The sequence below is a fragment of the Neolamprologus multifasciatus genome, chromosome 16 (assembly GCF_963576455.1).
Source record: "Neolamprologus multifasciatus chromosome 16, fNeoMul1.2, whole genome shotgun sequence".
NCBI lineage: Eukaryota > Metazoa > Chordata > Actinopteri > Cichliformes > Cichlidae > Neolamprologus > Neolamprologus multifasciatus.
In genome coordinates this window covers 17,788,877-17,809,958 of record NC_140454.1, presented here as the reverse complement: position 1 = coordinate 17,809,958, position 21,082 = coordinate 17,788,877, and the positions used below count along the sequence as shown (strand labels likewise).

General features: G+C 37.2%; 1 protein-coding gene and 1 long non-coding RNA gene across 2 annotated transcripts; one reads left to right on the top strand and one right to left on the bottom strand.

The window, feature by feature from the left end:
• Positions 1-9,436: 9,436 nt before the first annotated feature.
• LOC146500628 (uncharacterized) lies at positions 9,437-13,510 on the bottom strand. Its single transcript, XR_014869914.1, has 2 exons — positions 12,945-13,510; positions 9,437-10,854 (listed from the first exon to the last, which is right to left on the bottom strand). It is a non-coding gene; the product is annotated as an uncharacterized LOC146500628 (long non-coding RNA).
• A 2,706-nt stretch (positions 13,511-16,216) lies between these two features.
• On the top strand, positions 16,217-19,965 carry fastkd5 (FAST kinase domains 5). The gene is made up of 2 exons (XM_085136098.1): positions 16,217-16,349; positions 16,847-19,965. The coding sequence occupies exon 2, from the start codon at positions 16,859-16,861 to the stop codon at positions 19,274-19,276; it is 2,418 nt and encodes an 805-aa protein (XP_084992224.1). The 5' UTR covers positions 16,217-16,349; positions 16,847-16,858; the 3' UTR covers positions 19,277-19,965.
• The last annotated feature ends 1,117 nt before the right edge of the window (positions 19,966-21,082 follow it).

The window sequence follows — 21,082 nt, the reverse complement described above, 5'->3', positions numbered from 1 at the left end:
TGTTTTGAATTAACCATTCTAGTGTGCCCTGGTTTCCTTTGCATCCAGTTAAAGTGTGTTTCCGTGTGTCTGCATTTAGTTGGTTTTCTTGGTATTTCTTGTTTTTCTCTGTTAGTTGGTGCCCCTTGTGTCATGTTTTGAGTTTTACTTAGCATCTGTTGATTGTCTTGATTATTTTTAGCTTTGTCCTATAGCCACCCAGTGTCATGTTAAATTTTCTGCCCTGTGGAATTCAATTTTTAAACCACTATTCCTTTCTGATATTTTTGATACTCTGTTGGATTTTATGTTTGATTGCCTTTTGGACTTTGTTTGGGATTTTATTTTAGTTTGTGGATTTTGAATCAGCCAAAATAAAATGGCCCACATTTTCTTTTAAGTTTTACTTCCTGTATCTTACATTTTGTGGATTGTGGAGTAAATGTAAACCAAAGGCTAGATCATGAAAAGATGAAACCCATGTTTGTGTGGTCAAAGAAAAGAATGTAACTCAGTGAGAGGAAAATAATAGAATTAAGACGTAAAACATCCATTAATTGACTTCCATTTATAGCTAAGATTGGGTATTATCAATATTTCTGGAAGTTTGTTGTTGACAGTAATTGAAATGAATGAGCCAGTTAGTAAACTAGCTAATTAAGGAAGCAAATCAATGCATCTGAGCAGACATCTACTGAGGAAGTCATGTACATCCTAATGAATATTTCTTACAATATTGTGCTTGGTAGTGTTTTAAAGTGGGGTTTAAAGCAAAATGGTAGATATTATTGCCTATTAAGATCATTTTAGGTTAGGAGGCAGAAATGATCTTAACTTTACTATTACATTGAGACTGCAAATGAAACTGTTGTATAAAATAAAGGGTTCTCAAAAGCATGGCATAGAAATAAAAATATCAGGTAACTTAAATCCTCACTTAGACAAACAAATGACTGTGAATTTAAAAGCAGCACTGTAATATGAACTAAGTTATCATTATTTGTAATTTTAGGGCTCGCTAATAGTATATTTTTTATTACATTAATAATTGATTTTGTTACCACAGTAAAAAACAACCCTTTAAAATAAAGCAGAAGTATTCAATCAATACAGTGAAACAATGGAATGATGTAATGCAGAGTCTTCTTGTACCTTAATGTGCCAATGTATTGCAAACTGATCTGGTTTCTTTGTTTTTTTTGCTTTGTTACACTGAGGCAATGTGAAAGCTCTCTGTCCACACTCCATTACCAAGATGACGCTGCTGTAGTTGTTCCAGCTCATTAATTCAAAGCCAGTTTAACCTATACTGGGATGCTGGAGGCTAAGATAGGGACTCTTATTTGCAGAACTTCAGAAAAAAAAGATAATTTTTTTTCAAATGTGAAAAAAAATATTGATATTGGTATTTGTGATTGTACACTAATGTGATGCTCATCTGTTGAATGGGCAGGTATTATTAGGGAAAAAAAATCCTCCTTAATAGTAACAACATGTTTTGTTTTTAATTTGAACTCAGCTACCCAAAACAGATAATTGTTGATGCACGGCTGGTTTAGATAAGCCTGCAATCCACCCACTAATTCACCAATAGTACCTCCATACCTCTGTTTTTGTGTAATCCCACACACTCCTTTTTGATTTCCTCTGTTCTTTCATTACAGTGAAATGCATGAGACAAATTCAATTATTTACAGTGATGCATCATTACAGGGTAGAGGTCTTTGTATAACAATGTACTGCATTTTCATATGTTGTGCAAAGAGCACTGTGCCGCTAAGGCAAGACGCGATCAACTTTTCTAAAATTGCAATTTCTGTGTAAATGAATTTTGATGGTTATCTCAAGTGATAAATCCTCTCAGAATTCACTCTGGCAACATTGCTAGTTTCTTATTAAAACTGTCAAGAAGCTCTAAATCTCTTGCACACTCTTTGTAGAACATTAGCGAGAAGACTGGTTCTCACATCTAGGACAAAGGGCATGCCAGTACCTTGGTTGTCCTCCTGCGCACCACAGGAGGTCTTTCATGCATAGATTCAGCACTGCCTTGCAGCAAATATGAAATGTAGTGGAGCAGGGAGCTTTTGCTGAAAGGAAATATTAGTTTATTTCTGACAAGTGGAACATCTTTAGCAGTAGTCAGTGATGTGTGTCATCCTGAGTTAGCCCCAGCTGTCTCATTTGACATTGCCTGCAGGAGTACGAGTGTCAAGTGTGATTTTTGTACAAGCAGGGTCAAACAGTCAATTCTCCTGACTGAAGATGGTGACAGATAATTGCTTGCAGCTTTACTTTGTAAACTTTCAGACGATAGAAGTGAAATATTATGCAAATTCAGACTGAGTAATTAGGAGACGTAGTAATCTAATACTAGCTCAGAGGGGAATCACTCAGTGATGACAAATTATATGATTCATTGGCCACAGCGGAACTGTAAATGTATCTTTTCAGTGCAAGTGAAGTGGGAGGATTACTGGAAATGATCAAACCTGTCTTCAGCAATATGCATTTACATGTAGAAATCACATCAGTGACAGTTTTAGGTTACATTTAAATGTCTGTAAGTAAGTTACTGTTGTTTACACGATAAGATGAACCGGTGTACAGTTAGAAGTATACTGCTTAATACCAAATATAGAAATTCACTTTTTTGATCACTTCTATAAAAGACTGGAAATAAACTAAAAACCCATTATCATTATACTAAAACTAATACTAATAGAACTAATGCCAAACACTTCGTTCTTTATCCATGGTCCTGGCAAGAGTACAAGATGAAGTGTTACCATTTCTCCTCCTGCTATCGACCACTTCTCATCCTCCTTGACATCACTTGTTAATTAATGAGACACTGCTAAGAAGACAGGGGAAGAAAAAAAGCAATATGTCTTCTGAGCCGCCAAAAAAAACCCCCAAAAAACAAAACAAAAACCCTAACAACAAGCAAAAAACAAGACATTTCTTAGACCAAAAGGTTGTATTTCCTAGATAGCTCTGTATCAAAGATTTTATATAGCATGCATAAACACAAAGACATCGTGGCAAATCAACATGCAGAACACACAAGATTGGGGCATATGTGTCAAAGAGCTTTAAAGAACAAATGGTTGTGTACCTTAATCGAGACGCTGTGTTTCACGTTTTTGTTATATAAGATAGCAATGGGCTGAAATGACTTAACTGCGTCCTTTTAATATTCTTTGACTGAAAATAGATTTTAATAAATAAATAAAAATGTATGTCTTTAGGCACAGTTGTCTGAGCCACCAGGTGTTCTGCCTTTTATATCAGTGGTGTACATTAGAACAAATAGTATGCTAAAATATTATAAATCCATGAGACACCCTGCACAAGGATGTGCAAGCCTAGTGTTATTTGTCTCTAAAATATGAATATGCTTTTGGCTCATGCAGTAAACAGAAAACAGAACAGAAAATGTGAATTACTCCTGTGTAATCCTGTGCTAATAAATCGAATGTTTCAATCACAAATAAACATGTGACAGTGTTTTAGGTTGCTTCAATCTCATCAGTGGAATGGAGTAATAAATGTAAAACTACATTTGCCATTAAACAATTTTGTTTTAGTTATAATTAGAATTTTTACTTCAGAGTTCATAGAAGAAAAACCACTGAATGGATTTCTCTGTTAGCTTTCATTTGATGCACCATATGCCATTGAGAAACCTTCCAAAAACAATTGCTGTATTTTTTCGGGAAAACAGTCTGCTTCCTGTTTTGTGTCATACAATCATTCACCACATAAAACCCAGTCTGTTTACAAAATACTATAAAAATCTTGAACCAGACTGTCTAAATGTCACTGTAAGGGCTCCGATCTGTAACTGCTAAACCACTACCGGTCTTCCTTTTCTTGCTCTCTTGTGGAAAATGAAATTTCAGGACTATTTATAATAACTACCTACAGTGTAGGAAAGTATTCACACCACGTCACTTGTTCCATATTTTGTCATGTTATAGCCTTATTCCAAAATGGACTGAATTCATTTTTCAACCCAAAATTCTACACACCATATACTCCATAATGACAAAGTGAAAAAGGTTTCCTTGCAAATTTATATATGTACATGTATGCATTTATGGATGATACGTTTACGGATGGTGGAGGCCACTGTGCTCATTGGAATCTTCATTCTACTACGGAAATTTTTATATACATCCCCAGATCTGTGCCTTGATAAAATACAGTCTCAGATATCTACAGACTATTTCCTAACTTTGCTGACATGCACTGTCAACTATGGGACCTTATATAGACAGGTGTGTGCCTTTAAAAATAGTGTCCAATCAAATGAAGTTACCACAGGTGGACTTAGTTATAGAAACATCTGACAGATAATTAGTGGGAAAATCTGAGCAAAATTTTGAGTGTCATGGCAAAGGCTGTGAATGCTAATGCAAATGTTTTGTTTTTGATATATATTTTTTTTACTTTTAATAAATTTGCAAAAATATCAAGCAAACATTTTCACTTTGTCATTATGGGGGATTATGTGGAGAATTTTGAATTACAAAAAGTTAATCAATTTGCAATAAGTCTGTAACCTGACAAAATGTCGAACAAGTACAGCTCTGTAAATACTTTTTAGATGCACTGTACGTAGCTTCAACCATCATGGAAGTATATCACTCTCATTCATCCTGCTAATACTAATGTGCAACCTTTAGCAAAATAAATACATAAAAATTAGAAAATACCAAACACATATTTGCTATAGGAATGCATAATGTTCTTAGTGTCAAACAGTATTTGTATGTGGATATTTCCCACCAAACTCTGTGGTTCTCCTTAATTCAGTGGTCTTTTAGTGTTGCTTAGCTCAGTGTCTTAGGTTTACAACCCACAGTGTTACTGTTAAGTCTCGCTGCTTTCATCAATCTCTTTCCAAACGCAGCAAGCAGTTGTTTAGAATCAAAAAAGCTCCAGCCTGCAAAAAACAAAACTGCTAATAGGCTTTGCGAACACAAAAATGTAAGTTTTCTACTAATAAATAACACTGAACATCAGACAGTTGGTATAGGTGGACTATTTGGGACTGACCACACCATTTCTCCCTTTATGACCAAAACCGAAGCTTCACTTTATTTGTTCTTTAGTTTAGTTTAGCCTCTTTAAATACATAATAATAAAATAAGATAAAGATAAAGTTCCCACACTGCATTGGCACCATAAAAAGCATCTTTAAATTTTTTGATTTTCATTTGTATTCATAAACACATAAAACAATACATCATTTGATGTAATTTCAGATTTTGTGCGTCCACGGAGATGTACATATGAAATACAGTAAAACAGTCTACCGCTGTCACTTCACTAATAACCCTGAAATTGCCTCTCACACTTCGGGGCCAGAAAACTGTGGAGCAGTTGATGCTTTAACATCTGCAGCACTGAAACCTGTGCCAGTTCATCTTACTGGCTGACCTACTGGAAATTAGTTGGGCAGATGAAAAAAGATTGGAGAGGCTTTCAAGCCAAAGGGAACTTTGACTCCCTAAGGACAGGAAATGAGAGACAGGTGACAGCAAGAGTGAGTGAAAATAGGTCAGAGATTGGTAGCATGAAAGCAGTTTGGTTAAAGACATTTTGTGTGCTTTAGCAATTCACCGAATAGCCACAGTTATGCTCTCTCTTGCACACACTGCATTCTGTGCCCTCTACTTTACACACAGCTTCCCATATTCATCCTTAAACCGCCCTGTATGTGTTCTTCAATTAAATAAAATCCATATGTTTCAAATCATTTTCATTGCTCCAAATATTCATGATTGGTCATAAAAGGACAATTAAAGTAAAATATGTTAACTTTATATTAAAGGTTTTTATGATTATGTCTTTACTTTTAAACACAAAGCAATAGACCAAGCAGTGTCTGTAAAACACAATACTGTTGGACCCACATCTGTTTGTTTTCAGCTCTAAAATAACATATCTATAATATGGCCGTAAATAAGCTAAGATCGTTTCAGGTCTAAAAATAAACAGTACAGTATATCAAGCAAACTAGATATTGTTTTGCAATCTTAAAAAGACACTGAATTCAGTCGATGTCTCACTTCACAAGCCACATAGTCAGCAAGTGTTCCAGCACTAAAGATTGTGATCAAGCTCCTTGTGAAAACTCCTCCTCAACCTGCTCAGAAAATTAATTGTTTTTCATGGCTGATTCAAAAGTGCATTTGCATAAATTGACAGCTGTGGTGTGCAATATGCATGCGTAAAATTGGAGTTCATACTCCGGTTGGGCATGATCCTTGAGATAGAGCCATAGTTAACAGGCAGAGGTCAGCTGAAGGAACAGACCCCGACTGGAGTGAATGTCAGCAGTGAACTGCAGCCTCAGCAGCATGGATCACACTGGCTTTTTTGTGTCTGTTAGCAGAATTAAACAATCCCCGGAGACATAACATCAAAACACAAACACACACACACACACACAGGGTCCCTTCTGAATATTCAATTAGCCCTATAGGTACTAAGAGGAGCCAGCTAGGTTTCTCTAAAATAATTCAGACTGATAACCATGAAAGCAGTACCTCTACAGACCTGTTCAGGTTAGGATTTAGACATAAATCACATTGGTATCTGCTAAATTGTGGCCTTCATGAGAGCCACACATTGCTCCGGGTTAGGAACTGCTATCAGGACATGAGTTTGTGCTCAGGATAGTGAGCTGGGAGGTATTAAACACTGATAAAAAATAAAAATAAAAAAAGAAGGGAAAAACCCACCTCCATGAAAAATGACTCATACTCAAGTGCTCACATTCTCTTTGTCTGTTATCCTTGACAAATTTACTACAATAATTTCACCAGGGAACTAACATAATTTAAGTGGGTACAAAAAGGCTCCCATCCCATTTTGACCCTCAAGGAAACATGGCATATTGAATTTTTAATTATTATCATTATTATTTTTTGTCTTGTCTTCAATTTAATTTGGCATTCAAGCACAAGGAGGGCACAATGGAAGAGTGAATGAATGTCTTCCTGAGTATTGTGTTCTGTGTCATCTCTACTCATGCAGCGGACAGTGAGGGCAAGACTGTTCACAATAAAATGCAATAAAGCTGGACTGAAAAATACCTCTTTAATGGGTTAAGGGGCTAGTAAAAAATTCTATCATTTCTTTCCATAAATGAGGCGATAGCGAAAGAAAGAGGGGCTGAACTCTGAATACAGATTAAGAAGGTCTACAAGATGAACAACGCAATCAAGCAAGAAGACAAAAAGCCTGGTATATCCAGGAGAGAGAGCTTTTGTACTGCGGGGATTAGGTGCAAACTGCAAAGCAATATGTTAATTTCCAATTGCTATATTTCACAAACAGCAGGTATTCACTCATTTCCCATTCTAATAGTAACAACATTTGATAACTTGAATGCCATCCTTGAATAATCAAATCATGCTATTGCCATACTATAACTATGTCATACTATATTGAAATCACATTTGTATTTGTAGAAATATGGAAACTTCCTTTCCAGGGACAATGCAAATTAGCAGAAGTCCTTTGGAATCACAGTTTTACAATGAAGTTAAAAACACGGTTATTAATGGTTACCAAAGAAAACCACAAGTGCCATTTTTCATCCAAGATAGTTTCTGACAAGTTGTGCAAATTTCAAAGTTATAAAACCTGTGATAGCATTCAAAAGAAGAGTCAAAACCCGCCAAGGTCATGGGATTCATCCTCTGGAAACAGCTACTGTCAAAATGTATTAACATCTAGCAATTTTTAGGCTAAATATTTCAGTCTGTACAAGGAACAAGCCAACATGCTTGTATGGCAAAAAGAAAAAAACAATAGTTATACGACTTTATTGCGAGTACTCTTTCTGGTGTCTTATTTTAATTTCCATAGCTATAGTTGGATCTCAAAGTCTGGACAAAAACTTAAATGCACTGGTTGCTTTTTACCCGACAGTCCACAGTCACACAGCATTCTGTGTCTAATAAAGGTATAGGACTTTCTCGACATCAACTTAAATAGAGGTTGCTAGAGCAATCTGCACGGACTGACAAGCAGAAATGCATCTTTGAGTTCATGTCCTTTCTGGATGCTTCCCATTTATCTTGTCTGTCAAGTAGAGAGGACATGATAATGAAAGATGAACACTCCAGTGAATGGCTCCCTCTGCCAGCCTACCATACAATGCCAAATAATGGAAACTCTGCTCAATGACCAGAAATCTGCTAGATCTTGGAACCGTAGGACAAGTGGAGCGCTCACTCAGTTGATATCAGTTAACACAGTACTTATTTATAGCAATGGGGTTTAGGTAAAAAAAAAAAAAAAACAACCCAATATTGTCTTAATTTTGTGAAAACTAAGAACATTAAGGGGCGCATGCTTCTTCAGATTTTGAGTAATTAATTTGCATGTCTCCAGTTTAAATGTGTTAAATTTGTATACTACTGTGTTCCATTTGTACAGTACAGAGCCACTTACACTGACCAGCAAACACTTAAATGCACAGCTACCTCCCTCTGCTGGAGGATGCCAAAATTGCAAACTCTACTTGAACTCCCCCAAATAAAAATACAACAAATATCAAAACACTATGAAGGCAGACACCACTTCCACATTAAGACTCAGTAAAACGAGGAACATTATTTAAAAGCTGTAAAGTTTGTCTCTTAAGTGTCCAATTTTTATTAAAGAGGTTACTGGTTTTATCTAGTTTTCATTTAATAAGGTAGATAACCACTCTGAATTTGCATGAACCCTTAAAAGCCTGAACCATGAAATAATTGCCAGAATTGCATTTTTTCTTTTTACTGAGAAATTGGAGTGTTTGTTGAAGCTTCTGGCAATTGTAAGTATACATACTTTTGCTGCATGGCATGTTCGCGCAATTACTCAAGACTGTTTTAAAACAAAAAATACAAAATATTTCTAACTTAAAAATCTCAAGAACGCAAGCATGATAAACATGTCATTACAGGGCTAACTTGATTGTTTTACTTCATGTAAAACAGATTGCATAAAGACCACAAATCAGTGGGCCTTTATGCAAAGGACAAATATTGAGCTCAAGTTTTGGAAAGTTTGTAAGGCAACACAAGTTTACATCCATTTACATATTTGTCCAAAAAACAAGTAGACATGCAAAACCACTTGGTGTGTACCCCTCTGTATGCATGGCAAGTGTACATGTAGACAAACTTGCTCCATGCTTTTGCAAGCTTGTCTGGAGTTAATGCAGCTGCTCCTTCCGTTATACAACCTACTGGCAACTGCGTGAAACACATCAAACCCCTTTTTCTGACAGTGTGTTGCGATCATTACCGGAGGACCCCTGTGGGATTAAATCACTTTGAAATTGGTACACCCTGTAGTTAAGACGTGCCATGAAGCAAAAACTCATTTTGAAAGTAAATTTTCAAACTAACAATGAATTACATATTTGAAGAGAAACTTGAACAAAGGAGTCATTTAAGTATTTATTCATAAAGTATTGTATTTACATCACATAGAGTAAATATTTCCTTAGATATATGACAATGTGCTCCAAGCAAGAAATTTCCTCAACTCTCAAGTGACCTACGTTTAAAAGCTTGTTAGGAATAGGTGCGCATCAAAAAGACAGATTATAATCAAATTCCGATTTAAAAAAAAAAAAAAAAAAAGTATCCTGGGAGAACTTGCAGAACAATTCCCAGTGTCCTCAACAGGCCGGGACAAGTGCAATACCACACAAGCACAGAGCATTGCTACCTCTCCCAACCTGCACAGAAAGGGATCACTTCTGATGGATTATTTTCAGTTCTATGATCAGTTTTGCATGGATTTGCACAGCAGTACATTTAAAAGCTGAAAGCAAACCAGCAAAACTGACCAGAGACCCACGTGCATAAGCTACCCCTGCAGTTTTCCCAAGACGACGTAGTCTAGGAGTACTTGAAGTGCTCACATTGCAGTAGAATTTAAACAGTAAGAAGACTACCTGCACTATAAGCACTTTAATACTACTGAAACCTTGTCTTTACATTATTGACAGAGGTGCACTGGAAACCAGACTGACTGTTCTTTCATAGACGATGCGCAAAGAGGATTTGGATGGAAACGCAGGCCACCGTCAGTTTTGCATAGATTTGCACAACTTATTTCTTCTTGCAGCGCAACTATGCAAAACTAACGGAGGACAGCCACAATTAAGATTGAGAGTGTCCATGCAAATATACTTAAAAAAAAAAAAAAAAAACCCTCTCACTCTCACATGTATGCATACAGGGATACATGGCAGATGAGAGTGCCAGCCCCTTATGCCAGAAGGAGCACTTAGGGCAGTAGGTGCTAGTCTACTTCACTATCTGCACTAGATGCACCTTAGCATAAGTACTAGTAGTAGTCACATTTTGCCAGGTAACAATTTAAGACTCCTCTCCTCATACATAAAGCAAAATAAAAATACAAAAACAAATCAGCAGCTGCTCCAATTCTGTGCACTTTTCCACAGTGACAGGATATACAACATCTAACAACCATTTAGCATGTTTGCTTCTTACACAGCTGCTTTGCTCCAGAACATCAGGGGGCTGAGCCTCACAGCAAGACGACAAGGTCTTGCCAGATGTCTATTAACAAGTGTATGTGGATTCAGTCTACTTAGAACTTGCAACATACAGGCTGTGTTTGTGAACAAGTCAGCTTCCTTCAGTTAATATTATCAGAAGAGTGCTGAAAGTGCCTTCACTGCAGTAGAATTGAACAAAACTACCTGCACTGTAAGCACTTTGGCACTACAGTGACTGTAAACTGCTCGTGTGACGTTCTCCTCACAGACTGCATTACTGTGCCTTTAAAGCCACAGTGACGACTGCCCAGGAGACAGATGTGAATGGGGTTCTGTAGGGATAAATAAGATGTAGCATTAACAGTAGGAATAACAAAAAAGATGCACAAAGACATTGTACAAGAAGGTTTATACCCAACTCAAGCCTAACATTTATCAGTTTGTGGTTTACCAAATGTTAGAGGTTAGCTGCAGTTTGACAAGTTTTGACGTAGGTAATTTTCTCTAATAAAAATTCAAAAGTTCAAACTCAGTATACAGTAACAATCTCATACATCTGCAGAGTCTTGACAAAGTTGAACGGGCAAAGAGTACTGTGATTAGTGTGGTGTATGAACTCACTCAGAAAAGACCATTTCCCTCCCAACTAGAATGGTCCTTGTAAGGCTAAACTTAATGACAATTTTTAGTGGTCAAGATATTATAAACCCTTTTAGGCATGAATTTTTTTTTTAAGTTGCTGGAGAAATCATTAATTTAATTACACAAATACATGCACATTTATTGAGTACTTAAATTGTCCTTGTAAATCCTGGACAATTATTCACCATTTCTGCACATATTTTGAGGTTCCATGAAAGACTTCCCCCTCTGTATGCACACCCCACTCAATTTCAATCGTTGCATTAATACAACTTTCAAGACATTCTGCAAAAACTATTATTCAAGAGTAGCTGTACACCATGCGTCCGTTTACACCCCCCCCCCCCCCAAAAAAAAAAAAACTCTGTTCCAATTAATTTCAAGCAGCCAGGCTTTCCGCATGGCAATCGAGATGATAGCGTCAGAGACGCCAATAACCTCGAACACCTTAAAGCTAAATGATAAATCAGGAGTCTGAACCAGGACTGTTTATGGATACCAACACTTTTACTCCAGCCACATTTCTGTACCCCTCCCCCACCCGCTAACATGGCGCCCAGGAGTCCACAGTTTAAAAAAAAAAAAAAAAAATCTAATAGCCACTGCAAGAACACAGCACATGGGACTACATCGACGATGTTACAGTGTCCGTGCACACACAAGCAGCTAAAACTGGCCGCACGTGAGGCGTTCGCTTATAATTACTACTCTGTGGACCACGCGTGAAACCGCAACTGCTCCAAACTTAAAAACGCAGAATCCAGCACACAAGCTAGTAGTTACACGAAGGCTCCATCAAAACAGTCTGCTGTAAGCATGCGCTAGCCAAACAGGCTAACGCGTGCAGCTTGCTACAGTGTTTAGTTGTTTAGAGAATTATCCAATTAAAGTTTGTTTGCCTATCAGTATTCCTTAAAGACAACACTTGATCCAATACCCTAGTAATCTCACGAAGTATGCTGATAATGTTTGGATATTCGCTTCCACTCCGTCCACTTCTAAGCATTGTATTGCCCCTTGTCTTAGCCATACTGAAACAACTAAGTTGGCTAACTCACACATGCTAATTAGAGATCAGTACACGTGCTCCCAGGTGCTTGTAAACGCCGACAGCGGCGTTTGAATAAACATAAGAGAGCCCGCAAAGCTAGTGACAATCATGTTATTATTATGAATACACATTTTTTGTTGGCATATTAGCGTTAGCCGCAGCTAACTCGGCAGCTCGCGGGATAGCAAAGGCGCGCGGCCTGCTAGAGCCCCATGTGCTGCTGCTGCTTTGTTCTGGTGGCACTTTTAAATGTACACCGCCGCAACCCGAAATGACTGAAAACTTAAAAATTCTACAAACAGACGACTGACAGCGCGGGCACGTGAGTCTACAACTTGGGGCTTTTGCCAAAATTTGTAGCGGTTATTTAATTTTATCTTTTTACGAGTGTGGACCACTTCCCCGAGGTACCGACAAGAGGTGCAACAGCAGCGGCAACACATGCTTTTCAAATCTCCCTCATTCTACTGCCATGGAGGAGAGGTTGCCATGCGCTCCTACAACATTTGTTTTTAAAAATGCGGAAACTCGACTATTAAAACGCTTTCTTCTCCCCTCCTCGCATATACGTTAGAGCGCACACACGTACCGAAGTCAACCCAGCGCATTTCACTTTCCCCACGTTTACCGCATCTCCCAAAAAATGCTAACAACAGGTTTCTTGCCAACAACACGCGCCTTATAAGACACTAAAAAATCCACCATCTTCACTCACTTGTTCAGACTTACCGTTTACCCAGTTTCTTGGACATCTGCAAATTTAAAAAAAGAACACAGACTTCACAGATTAAACATCGGCTAAGACGTGTAACCCCTCCAAAAAAGTGCACAACCATGTGCTACTATTATGATTTGCTAGGATTTTGGGAATCGTAGTAAGATTGCGAAAGTGGCGCGAGTAGACTCTCCTTTTAACCATGTGGTGAATGAAGGGCGGTTCCCAGCCAGCGTAGCGGAGCCTCAACTCCTTCATTAGCATAAATCCTCTACTTCCTCTCCAAGTGGGACTCTGAAGTTTCCCCACTTAATTCATATATTGTAGCTATACATACAAAGGTGGTCACATAGATAAGCCGTTTCAATAGGGGGAAAATATATCAAATTGCCTCCCATTATAATCACTGGACGGGACGCCTTAAGGCTCTCTAATTTGATTTTAGTGACGTTTACACGTGGAATAAAAATGTTTTATGAGATTTAATACATTCTTAAAATAATTCGATCTAACGAAAAAGAAATGTATTCTATTTGCTTAAACTGGATGATAGTATACGTCTGTGTGCTAAATCTGTTTACTACATAAATAAAATAAAATATTATTTTGGGAATTTTCTGGGATGGCTTTTCAGATTTGTAGCTGAATTTGACGCAGTGTAACCAAAACAGAACATTAGAAATGAAACGAATAATAATGATGATAACATTTTTCGACTTTCTATGTTTTAGTTTTTTTTTTTCGTTTTGTTTTTTATTTGACATTATTTACAATATTAGATAAATAAAAAAAATTATAATAGATTTTTATCTTTAGTTTTAATGAAAGACTATACCACCATGCTTCTGTATACAATTCAACTGTAACATTTAGTAACATAAAAATGTTCATTAATGTCAGCAACAAGTTTTACAAAGCCACCTACATGGCTCAGTGTCTTTTGCTGGGGCTATACCTTCTCAAAGGACATAAGACCAGCAGAAATAAGAGAATTGTCTTGCATATAGCCATAGGTCAGTGTAGTTCACCTCTAACCCCTGGATTCATTCATGTGTGAAGTCACACAATGGAGGCACAGATTTTGAAGTTGCCTTTTCTGCTCAAACAGAAGAGAAATGCAAATGTAACAGACAGAAAGCATTGCATTGGAAACATATGAACGATTATGATGTTGCACTTTAATGAAAAATAAAACAACAAATAAAATGGATACAATAACTATTTCAAAGAGGTGTAAGTCTCACTTCAACTGTTATTTCTGTGACATATTTAACATTTCCCAAAATTCACTTTGAGGAGTCAAAAAACAAACAAGCAAACAAAAACATGGGGATGGCAACATTACAAATCAATCTTTTATTTTGCTAACAGTGTTTTTTTGCAGGCATAGAATGTATACAGCATATAGTGGAAATTTTCAAAAACTAACAACAGCAACAACTGTTGTTTAAAATCGAGGTGTTTGAAGAGAATATGTAGAATCTCATGTGGTAGAAATGTGACAGCGAGCTTGCCTAAGTGTGATAAAACTAAAACACTTAGAATTTACTCACCACAATTTTATAATTAAACTGAATCTTAGACAGTTTTAGTGTTAGGAATGAATCTTTCACAGAAACAAGTTGTGTTGCATTTAAGAGAAAGAAAAACATCAAAACCAGATATTTTTCTAGTCAACCAACTTTTATGTTTTAAAAAAAAAATTCAAATTGATTAGATTGGTCATTTTCATTATCTGTAAAAAGCAAAAATTCAAGTTAACTGAACTTGAATTGTTTTCTGTTTTAAAATAAATTAACAAATTTATTAATAAAAGAATAAAAATTTGAAACAACAGTAAGGAGGAGCAAGACAAGATCTATAGAGTGGAAAAACTTAAAGACTTTAAATGGCATCAAGTGTCTGGGCCCTTACATATCTTCTGATATACAACTTGTTTTAGACTTGGGCAGTACATTTTGGAATTAATAAATTATTGTGTGTAGAAATATTAGAATAAACACACTTGAATAAAATATGGAACATCTAAACAGGACAATAATAATTAACATGGGTCATACCTAAATAAACAGAAAGGGAAAAAGAAAAGAAAAAAATTGATAGATTTTAAAAATAAAACATGTTTTACAGTATAACCTAGTTTGATAGCTCAGCTTCTCACACAACAAATACAAAAAAGAGTTACCCCTTTTTTCTTAATATTTTGCTTCCAATGAATTAAATGCCAGGTTTTCTGAAGATATGCTAAACTTTTTATTTGAACATTGAATGTTTTTATTCATTTTCAGTTCCGTCCTGAATCGTTCCAATATAAAAAAAAGTTACCAAACTCTAAGGCTGAAGCAGTTTTGTATCTACAAAAAACAGACAACTTAGCAAAGAACTTTTAAATTGTTTTTCTGCTTCTTCTTTACACATAATGTGTTCCTATTTTTTTGTTGAATTATAAATATGAAAAAAATCTATAAATAATATCTGCCATATAAAAACATAAAATATAAAATAGTATTTTTGCACTAACAAGTTGACTCGCAAAGAGCTTGGAACACAAAAGAAGAAGTGGCAGACCTTAAAATGTTAGAGCAGATGAACAGTACATGAAAGTTATGTAATTAACAAATAAGAAAAAAAAATTGTCCAAGTTGTGTTGAAGCATAAAGTTGGTCTTACCAAATACTGACTTTCAAGCTCTTTCCCATTTCCTAGCAACGAATTAAAAAAACAAGGTAGCTCAAGACTTTTGCACAGTACTGTAACCATTGAATCAACATAAAATATAAAAGTAATTATCACAAAAATTGTTGTATATCTATATTGTTTCTTAGTTCCAGAATCACATTTATTTATGTACTACTGGGTACTGATGTAAAATAAGATTTAAACAAGAATGGTTTTTATGGTATGCGAACATCTTAGGTCAGGTAGGGTGTTTTTTTGTTTTGATCAAAAGTAATAATTATTATTAATTAGTTTTAGTTAACACAACTTGTCTTATTGTTGATGTGTTCTCATTGCGGCTCGTTGAATGAGTAGTTTTGAACCTACCCAGCTGCCATAGGTCACACACTGCTCTCCACGGAAGTTAGATCAACCTGCCATAATAATATCATACAGTCAGACACGGTACTTTTACAGACAATTATTATTAAATCTAAGGATCAAATTAAATTTTCGGCGTGCTAATACAGTGCTCTATATTTCAAATTGATGTATTAATTTGTTTTGGAATGTGTATGCGTATAACAATGTAGCTGATAATATAAAGTTCATTTTATTTTGAAGATCGTATTCACGAGTTCCGGTGGGGTTGCCGTAGGTCTGTCAGAGGAGTCGTTCTAATAGACTAATGCTGTGTGTGTTCCTGCCATGATTTCTTGAGGTTTCTCACCGTTGCACGTGTTGCTTTTGGATCGTAAAAGGTCAGTTCAACGATCTGGTTAAAATACATACAGATTTGTGCACTTTTAGTTTAGTGTAGTTTAAATTAGCATCGTGTTTCCTGCTGTCTCATTCTAAAACGTGTCTGACCTCTGTTGGTTTACAGATGGAGAGACTACTTTAACATGTAAATCTCTAAATAATTTAGATTTATCGTTTAGTTTAAACTGTAATTTTAAGAGAGAAATATCATGTATTGTAGTCAGTCTCGGAAAGAGCTACAAAGTGCTTTATTATAGCCACCATAACAAAAAAATAGTGTATGGTCACCATTGACAAGCAGCTTTATGTTTGTGTCTAAAGTTTCAACATTTAAAAATTAACAAGGAAGCTCATCTGTATGCATCTGTATCTTTTTAACTGTGGTTTTAATACAAACAATGTATAATTTATTCATTTGTAAGATATGTTTTTGCTTGGCACATTACTTGACTTGGTACATGACTTTTGTTTTGCTGTATTTTGCTATGTTTTCTAGTGTGGTACACCCATGGCTGCCTGTGTGGTGTGTCGCTGGATGCCCAGGCTACGCCACCTCCCAGGCCTGAGAAAAGGCTTTGCCAGGGCTCAGCATGTGCATATCAAACCAGAGGATGAAGCTGATGATCTGGAGGAAAAGAGAATCTTATCGCAGCACAATGAAGTATGTTTAGAAGGTTACAGGCTCCGTTACAGCCCTTCTTCATATCATCACTCTACATTGAACTCTGCAGCCTCCCATAGCCAAACAGACAACGATGAAGATGAGCAGTGTCTACCCACTCTCGCACCTTCTTTCTGGCAACGGAGCAATCGCTACAGTGTGAGTTGCTCACGACACCTCTCCAGCTCAAAGAACACTCTTCTGGACTTGGCTTTCAATAAAAGCTCTGAACCAGAGATCCCCTCAGCGTCCTCTTACCAGAGAAAACCTGTACTACCAGATGTTAAAGTAGAGACGCGTGCCTTCCACAAATGCAGACCAGAGTATGCCTCAATGAGCCTAGACCTTAACCAAAGACCTCACCCACTCAAATGGGAGGAGGCAATGCAGCTGCTCCAAAAAGTGGCTGTTTTAAAGGGCAGCATGAAAGCATCTGATGTGTCTCAGTTTCTTATGGAGCTCAGTCGATTGCACCCAGACAAGATGCCGTTAGTGAGGAGTGACCAGCGCTTCATCATGCTCCTCCGATATTCCGTGGAACACCTTCGCCACTTTACTCAACTTCAGCTGCTGGAGGTGCTGCAGTCGTTTGTGTGGCTGGGCATGCCGTCTGCCCACACTGTACTCGAACTGTACGAGACTGAGCTGAGTCGCCGGTCCAGTCAGATGACTTTGCATCAGTTGATTTTAGCTGCTGATTTGTGGCGCTGTATAGGGAAACAGGCACCTCAGTTCCTACTGCACCTCTATGACTCTGTTCGTTTGCATCTGGGACAATTGGGCGTGCCCGAGCTGGTCCAACTGTTGTATATATTGGGAGAGGGTAGGCAGTGTCCAAAAGACTTGATCCGTCCTCTGGAGCAGCTTCTCATGCATCATTTGCTACAATTGCAACCTGAGGAGGTTGGTGTTATATGCTTAGGACTCTTTAAATCCCAAACTTCATTATCTGAGAGTGCAGTGACTCGCATTGTCGATAAGGCACTCTCTTTTGTGAAGGAGATGAGTGACTTTGCCATGGTGAATGTGTTGAAGTACCTGCGTTTCAGTTATTTATATCACAGGGCATGGCTGGAGGCCATGGCAGAGGAAGTTCCTCAGCGTGCCCACAGAATGGGTGTCAAGGGGCTAATGCACGTGGCACTGACCTGTTCTGCTCTTCATTACAGTAATGACAGTATCCTTACTGCTGTCGCTGACAGAGTACCCTTGCTAGTGCCACACTGCAGAAGTAAAGACTCATGCAAACTCTTGTGGGCTTATGGCACATTAGGGTTTCTCCCATCACGGAGTCCAAGCTTCTATCCAAGTCTTACAGAATCCCTGAGGCATAGGAAAGCTGAATTTCAACGATACCCAGAGCATCTGCTCACTGGTCTTTTAGGCTTGGCCTTTGTCTCACAGTTCCCAGAGGACCTAATTGCATTAGCCTTGAGCCCTGATTTTGTCAACTTAGCACTGAAATGCACACAGCTTGAGCTGAAGAAGGATTTGTTCACTTTAGATGGAGTTGTAGCTTTGGAGTTGCCTCAGTGGACTGGCACTCGACTGAGCAGTGAACTTCGAGATGAGGTTACAGAAATGCTGTGGAAGTTTGCTCAGTCAGATGTGTGCCAGAAACCTGAGGTTCAGGAGGCAGAATCTGCTCTGAAAGATCTGCTTGGTGGAGAGGAGTTTGTATGTAAAAGAATGATCCTTCCCCATACTCGCTCCATTGACCTGGAAGTGCACCTCAACTCCACTGGGCAGCCTGTACATGTGAACCAAGCATCTCTAGAACAGAGCTCATCCACATTTCCTTCTAATCAGGGTTGGGGGAAATTAAATGTAGGCGTTACAATAACTGATGAACTTTTAGAACAGTTGATAAATAAAAACAACACAAAAGCACCTTTGGCTCAATCACCTAAAGTGAAGACTACATCTCTTCAAAGATTACGGCCCGATGAAAGTGGGAGACTCTTTGACACAGTGCTAGACTTGACCACTGATATTATAGAAACTCTGACCAAACCCAGTCACCTTGGGCCTTCTCACAAGGACTCCAATGAGATAGTCAAAATTGCAGTACAGGTCTCGAACAGGAACCACTTCTGCTCCCAGTCACAGCAGCTCCTAGGACTTCATGCCATGAAGAGAAGGCAGTTAAAGATAGCAGGCTATAGGGTTGTAGAGCTTAGTTATCAAGAGTGGTTTCCATTGCTGAGGAAAAGCAGAGCCGAGAAGCTGGCATATCTGCACTGCAAACTCTACGACAGTCTATAATGATTCTCAGACCTGTAAGAGCCACAGTGAAGTGGAGAAAATGTGGAGTCTGTTTCAGACTATATAACCATCAGGCTTCTGGAAAATCTTTACAGTGTGCAAAATATCTGCACATTGCAGAATAAAAGATGTTTTATATTGCAAAAATGTTTTTTGTTGAGATTTTTGTAAAAATATATTTTTACATTTACATTTCAAGACTGTAAAAACTTGATATAAAAACTAAAGCATCAGCTTTTCAATGCCAGGCTGTAGTATAAAATACATTTGACATTTGTATGTTCTTGTGTGTTTACTTAAATGTTAAGCTTTTCCTGATTCAAATCAATGATGATAGTCTTTTCAGAGGTCAGTTCTTCTGTCTCAAGTGTGAACCTGCCCAGTTTGCACATTAAATATGTCACATGTGAATACGGAATTAAAGGCGATGCTTGTTTAGGAATCTGTATTACGACACCTGGAAAGCCAAAACTTGTTATATAACTTAATAAAGACAGGATTAAAATGGGATGCCACAACCTTTTAGCAAATGAAAACCAAAAATAACAGCATTTTATGTCTAACATGTTTTTTCAAATTCAAACATGGATCTGGGTCTTCTTTCATTTTCACAGCAAAACTGTTCTGCTCATGCAAGCAGCTTGTTTATTCAAGACCATTGTGACAGTGAATTAAAAAGTGTTCAAGGATTCAAGGGTTTTTATTGTCATTTCAACACATCTGTTCACATGAGGTCAAACAGAATTTTAGGTCCCATTTAAAGCCAACAAGAATAAATACACAACAGGAGAAATACATACAAAAACAAGTGCTAAAAACATTTACAGTGTAAATTAAGTGGAAACAAAAACATGACAGTAGGAAATTCAACTATCATTCAGTCATCATGTGGGCGATGTAATTATCTTTTGCGTCTTTGGTGAGTTTTCTTAAAGAACGCCTCATGTTGGATATAATTTTCTATAATGTTGTAGTTCAACTTTAAAAAAAAAAAACTTTAAAGTAAAATTTGAAAAAAGTTCAAAAGATTAACAAGACAAACTGGCATCATTAAATGATGATGGACCTAAACTGTCGATAAAATGCACTTCAAGTGAGTGAAGACCTTGAATGAAATTAACCTTTATGGATAGAACGTTAAGTACAGTTATGTAAAAGCTGAGTAAGTCAAAATGTACAGCCTTTAGCTGCTCAGCGATTGCTTAATAACTATGAAATCAACTATATTCACTTGCTTTTAAGCCAAGATTTGTGCAACCATCTTACTGATAGGCTTAAAAACGACATTTTAGAGTAGTAGGATACACCATTCTTAAGCATTATAGCATTTGCCCATTAATATAAAGAATTAATGTAAATCTGGTGCTGCTCAGAATTTTCAGCCAGCGTTACCTAATAAATAAGTTTGAGTCTACAAGTCATAAACTAGTCACATAGCCACTAAACCTGGGAAATTATTCCTAATAGAACTCGTGTTCTCAAATTCAGCTACTTTTGACTCCTCCGAGCTATCCGAAAATGGCTTTGCTCCGCAGGTCATGTTTTTTTTTTAAGGATGAAAGAAATTGTTAGAACTATTTTCTGTGACACCTGTTTGTTTGCCTTGTAGCTGTAAACACAAAGTGGTGTAGCAGTAGTACAGAGTTGCTTGCGGAACCGATTTTTTTATTGCAGAGTTTTTACATTCCTGTTTTCTTTGCCTGTAACTCAAGAGTGTGTTTGCTACTGACAGTATGGCATTTCAATGCAATTTCCTAAATTCCACTCATGGAAAAACACTGTATGCATCACTTTTCACGGTTAAAA